General features: G+C 32.7%; 1 protein-coding gene across 1 annotated transcript; it reads right to left on the reverse strand.

Moving 5' to 3' along the window:
• Positions 1–2,702: 2,702 nt before the first annotated feature.
• LOC109337840 lies at positions 2,703–5,352 on the reverse strand. Its single transcript, XM_019574913.1, has 4 exons — positions 5,091–5,352; positions 4,134–4,216; positions 3,049–3,104; positions 2,703–2,938 (listed from the first exon to the last, which is right to left on the reverse strand). The coding sequence occupies exons 1-4, from the start codon at positions 5,260–5,262 to the stop codon at positions 2,860–2,862; spliced, it is 390 nt and encodes a 129-aa protein (XP_019430458.1). The 5' UTR covers positions 5,263–5,352; the 3' UTR covers positions 2,703–2,859.

Raw genomic sequence — 5,352 nt, forward strand, 5'->3', positions numbered from 1 at the left:
AAGATGGCACTTGGTTATCATAGAATAATTTGTGTACTATCATTTATTTTTTCTGGTGCCAGCCTACAAGTTAGTTAAGGCAACATAACTTTGTAGGAGGGTTAAAAATTGTGCATATGGAATCATATATTTATGATCCACTAAAGGCAACATATTAGGATTCCTTGTTGTTTATGTCTCTAAGTTTGTTGACTATATCGGTAGGTACTTGTAAGTTCTGTTATATCCCTTAATTTGAGTGCATATCTTGCTTAGATATTTATCTCTTAATCATAATTTACCATGAAATTATCTCAAATTACATCTATAATACAAGATAAGTTCATTTTCAATGTGCCTTTGAGGGTTGAGTGGCATTATAGAATCTTTTGTTTGATATCTTCCCCAACCTTATGTCCATAGTCCATACCACTAATGGAATTTGAGGAAGAAATATGTTTTTATAATTTTTTAAATTATTTAACTCAAAAATAAATTATAAACTAGATCCTTTAAATTTTAACATCATTTTACCTAGACCAACATATTATAATGTCACAAAACAATTAAAAATTTAAAATATAATCACACACAATAGTGCTGTATTTGCGCTTAGTTATGTATCAAGACTAGTATGTCAAACAATTTTGGAGGATTGAGAATATGAATCATGTGATAAACGAGGGGCAGAAGATGGCACTTCAGACATGGAAAGATGTGTTTGTATTCACATTGCCCAACCTTAGAAACAGCCAGAAAACACAACATTACATCTAATATGTAGAAATTCTTACATGTAATATAAAAATTAAATGAGAGGAATATTTATCTATTATCGGTGTAAAGATTTATATATCACCAATATATCATTAATTATTCATTTATATTACTTTGTTTAAAAAGTTGATGATGATTGAAAATATATGGTAGATTATTCATTTATATATACTATTGAAGATACTTGTGTCCTAACTCCTAATTCTTAATGATAAACGCGTGTGACTTAGAAAATAACGCTTCCTTATGAATTGATTTAAAAAACCATTACACACCTCATTCAAATTACTGCCAAATATGAAATAGCATAAATGTCAATTGTGATAGAATAGTCCACCGATCCATTTAAGTGGATCAATTAGCCGTTTAGTTACTTCTACTATTAATTATATCCCACTCTAGAAGTTCACTTGCTAGACTTTCACGTCTCAGCTTTCAACCAAGTGTGCTAGTTTGATTTTTTGTGATTTTATTGACTAAAAATGTAAGGTTTCTAGAGGAATATAATTGATGTTTTTTTTAGAATTAGAATATATCTATATGTTTACGATGAACAATATGAAAGTTCTTTAGTAAGGAAGTAGCTGAGTAGGATAGGTATGTTTCGAGCAAAAGATCATCTGAATGTAATATGAGTTATGTTTGGGAGCATCTAAGTGAGTATCTGAAAAGATAATAGAGAGAGTATTAGATTATCTTCTTTATGGGGTACTCCTATTTATAGTGGAGAATGACATGGAATATTCTCTGATAGATGTTATTGGCATGATCGAACATCTTGTCTTGTTGTGCCTCATACAAGCATGAGTTACTTTATCCATGTTAGACGAGTCTAGCATGCATATACACTATATATAATTGACTTATAATCTACTTTAGTCCCTCATATTTGTATTCTAGGCTTGTTTTTGTCGCATGGCAAATTTTGGCACAGGATACAGGTGGCATGCGGTTGTGGTAATCTATATCGTTCATGCGGCATGTTAGTCAGTCATGACGTGTCAAACGGATAGCAAAAGATCGCGGCCCAATATATTTGGGTTTGTGTAGTCAATTCTATTATTTCTTTGGATTGGTCAGCTGTCCTATCTTAATCATGGGTCGTCCAAAGTGGACTTGTCCATGTCGAGTACCTAGCCTATGCTTCGTAGTTTAGTTGGCCATGACATGGCTCGAATAAAAAAGGAACAATCACCATAGCAGGAAACACATCGTAAAAAATAAGTTAATTTTCCAGTCAACTTAAATTTCAAAAAAATGAGAAATTCATCGTAAGCTAAAAAGTTATATGAAAACTTATGATCGATAATCTATAATAAAATTGAAAATCTTTGATAAAATAAACTTATTCACCAATTAGTGTAAAATGATATAGAAAAACTTATGAATCATAGCTTATAAACTATAAGTCACTCCAATTGACTTCTTAAAGAGCTTTAATTCATGTTTTTTTCCGATAAAAATGTATGATAAAAAAGGTTACGCTTTTCTTTTTTTCCAACTAAAGATGGCAAAGTTAAATATTCCCACAAATACTTTTTCTAAAACATTCTTGAGGTTTTTATTTTAACTTTATTCATCTTTTTTATACTAAATAAGGTATCCTCTCATCATTTTTGAATAATGAATTAATCATTTCAACGTTTGTAGTTGTCCATCCCAACATGTGAATAAGAATTTGATAAACTACATCTTATTGTCAAAATTAAATTTTGTTTTCATCTTCCTTAATCCACATAAAGAAAGGACATCAAGGGTAGAAGTGAAAAGAAAAGTATTTCACCATCATCTAGCCAATCAACACTAAAGTATTAAACTAGATATCACCAACTACAATAATCAAATCTTAATCTATCTGCTACGATATGCTATATGCATGAAACAAACATCAAAATACTCTATTATATAAATCATCTTCATTGAAATTAACATAATAAACAACATAAAGTTCAAACAGCACAACACATAAAGATCGGGATTTAAAAAAATATAGATCTGAATCACATGTGAGTGTAGCATAGTATAATTTGGTACATAAAGTTTACATGTCCATACAAGACTCGTCTAAAGCTGCAAAATGATAATATGAGATTAACAAAGAAACTACTTGGACTTGTATCTCTTTTCTACTTCCTCCAAACTTTGCACATCCTTCTGATACTTGCAAATGCGGGAGATACACCTATCATATACATTCATTGAGGTTGAGTTACAAAACAAGGAAACACAAATAACTAGGTCCATTTCATTCCAAAAGTACAATGAGATTCCAAAGTTAAATTGTTTCTTTACCAATATATGAGAATTGTTGCAACACAAAGTATCACATTTCTCTGAGCTTTGTATATCTGAGTCATAAAATCAATTAATGGTCATTAGTTAAGGAGTTAACAAAGTAAAGCACATTAGCAAGGGAGATAATATGGCAACTCTTAAATTCAATGAAGTAAAAACCTAAAGGGAAGCTCAAACATAAGTTATAAAGTTTGATATTGTGGTAGTCGGAACTCAACCAAAAGAATCCAGCCAATAGGTTTCAAAGACAAATCTAATGTAATCCACATAAGTTTCAACAGTCAACCAACAAAACATTGGTCTATTAGTGTAAGACCCCACTGAATCTCCAAAATGTCAAGGGTTCGATTCCTGTGAGCGACACTTATTGAGAGGTACAGTCATAAACCTCGAAAGGGATTACTTCCTTACCCATAGGGTGAGAAGATACCCTTGGTTATACAAAAAAAGTTAGACTTTCTAGATCTTTGGGAAAGGGGGAGTTGAAAGGTTCAAAACAATATATTAACATTGTCCAAGCATATAGAACAAGCTTTCAAATAGTGTGGATTCTGCGTGTACCCACATGGATCTTATTGAAATAAGATAATTGAAGATACCCAGCCAGAAGAGAGTAGGACAAAGGGATTAGGGTATATGTGATTAGGGTTGTAGTGGGGAAGTTTATGAAAAGTTTATACATTAAAGCCTTATCCGGTCTTATCATACCCCTAAGTTTACCCATCATTTTAATATATAAGGGGTACCTGACGTATAAGCTTATACAATACAATGGTCAATACAATGGTCACACCAAACAGCATATTAGGAAATATTGTATTGCATTAGCTTATACTATCAAGCCTTATCGCTAGATTCCTAGAAAATAAAAAAAGTCAAGAGTTCAATTCCTAACGGTGATATTTGTTGAGAGGGGCAGTCATACATCCTGGAAGAGATTAACTCCTTACCATATGGTGAGGGATACCCTTGGTAGTACCAAAAAAATACTATCATGCCTTATACGACATGCCACAAAACCTTATTCCACAACTTAAAAAGGGCATAAGAAAATAGCAAAATCGTATGTGACAAACACTTACAGCTTTCTCATATCGATCTCTCTCTGTAGCAGTACAGACCTCAGAGGTACAAATCAGTCTATGCTCATTCTTCCAGTATAAATCTGAAAGCAACCACAAATCAGAACTCAGGAAAAAAAAAACAATAGATTTTCATACTAAATACACCATTAATAGATCTTCTCAGAAAATTAGAAACTTGCACACAATCAAGGAAGAACAAAAAAAAAAAATTTTAATCTATTTCTAGCCTCTGAATCTAACTACCAACATAATCCATCCATCCCAAACAAAAGAGTCGAAATAAATAAATAAATAATAGAAATTGTTCACCACCAAACAGATGCCCAGGTGACCTTAATCACCCATAGGCCTAAAAATCTAAGAGAAATTGAAGCACTTTGCACCAACCAAAAAGTTAATTCAGCCTCTGAATCTAACTACCAACATAGGAGGGCAAGTTTCGGGTCCCGACACAATCATAAGATTGTTGGTCTTGTAACCATGAAATCAAAGGTTCAAATTCTGGAAACAACCTCTTCACTTGCAAGAGTAAGGCTAGTTACATCTACCCTATTCAGACCTCACTAGGTAAAAGCATTGTGCATTGACCAGTTTTTTAATCTAAATACCAACATGATTCATCCCAAACACAAAATTGAAAATCTTCACTGTCAAGCAGATATAGGGTGACTTAATCATCCTTAAGCCTCAAAAGTAAATAGAAATTGCAACAACCCAAAGACATCTCTGAATCTAACTACCGACATGATCCATCCACAAAAAACAAAAGTAAAAAAAAAAATCACTACCAAAAACATACCTCATCACCCATAAACCCTAAAACTAAATCGAAATAGCAACAATTTGCAACAACCCATCAACCCAAAAGTGAAAAGGAGATATTTTTGGGCATACCCAGTTCATGAAAGATGAAATGGATCAAACCCATCTAGAGAAAAAGGTTAAAAATCATACCTAAGAGTTGGAACCCTGCAAAGGGTATAACAAAGAGTGCAGGTTGTAGAATCAGGGAAACAAGAGAAACAATACGATTCCTCAAAAGCTTTGGCGAAGGAAGGGTTATAAGAACGACAATAGCAGCTTCAATTGCAACCACATAAGAGATTATCAACCATTGCAACGCCATGTCGTATTTTGCTTCTTGCTCTGTGTGGATCTTACGTTGCTTCAGTGGTGTTCCTTTTGATTCCTTCCTCTTCTTATTTTTACTTCTTTC

Source organism: Lupinus angustifolius, unplaced genomic scaffold, assembly GCF_001865875.1.
Source record: "Lupinus angustifolius cultivar Tanjil unplaced genomic scaffold, LupAngTanjil_v1.0 Scaffold_11_50, whole genome shotgun sequence".
In the NCBI taxonomy this organism is placed as follows: domain Eukaryota; kingdom Viridiplantae; phylum Streptophyta; class Magnoliopsida; order Fabales; family Fabaceae; genus Lupinus; species Lupinus angustifolius.

What these genes read in the sequence shown, in the direction of transcription:
- LOC109337840 (XM_019574913.1), bottom strand. Translation starts at nt 5,262, where the DNA reads ATGGCGTTGCAATGGTTGATAATCTCTTATGTGGTTGCAATTGAAGCT. An exon ending in TGCAGGGTTCCAACTCTTAG is followed by an intron (nt 4,217 to 5,090) that starts GTATGATTTTTA and finishes GGTTGCTTTCAG; the next exon opens with ATTTATACTGGAAGAATGAG. An exon ending in GAGATCGATATGAGAAAGCT is followed by an intron (nt 3,105 to 4,133) that starts GTAAGTGTTTGT and finishes TTTATGACTCAG; the next exon opens with ATATACAAAGCTCAGAGAAA.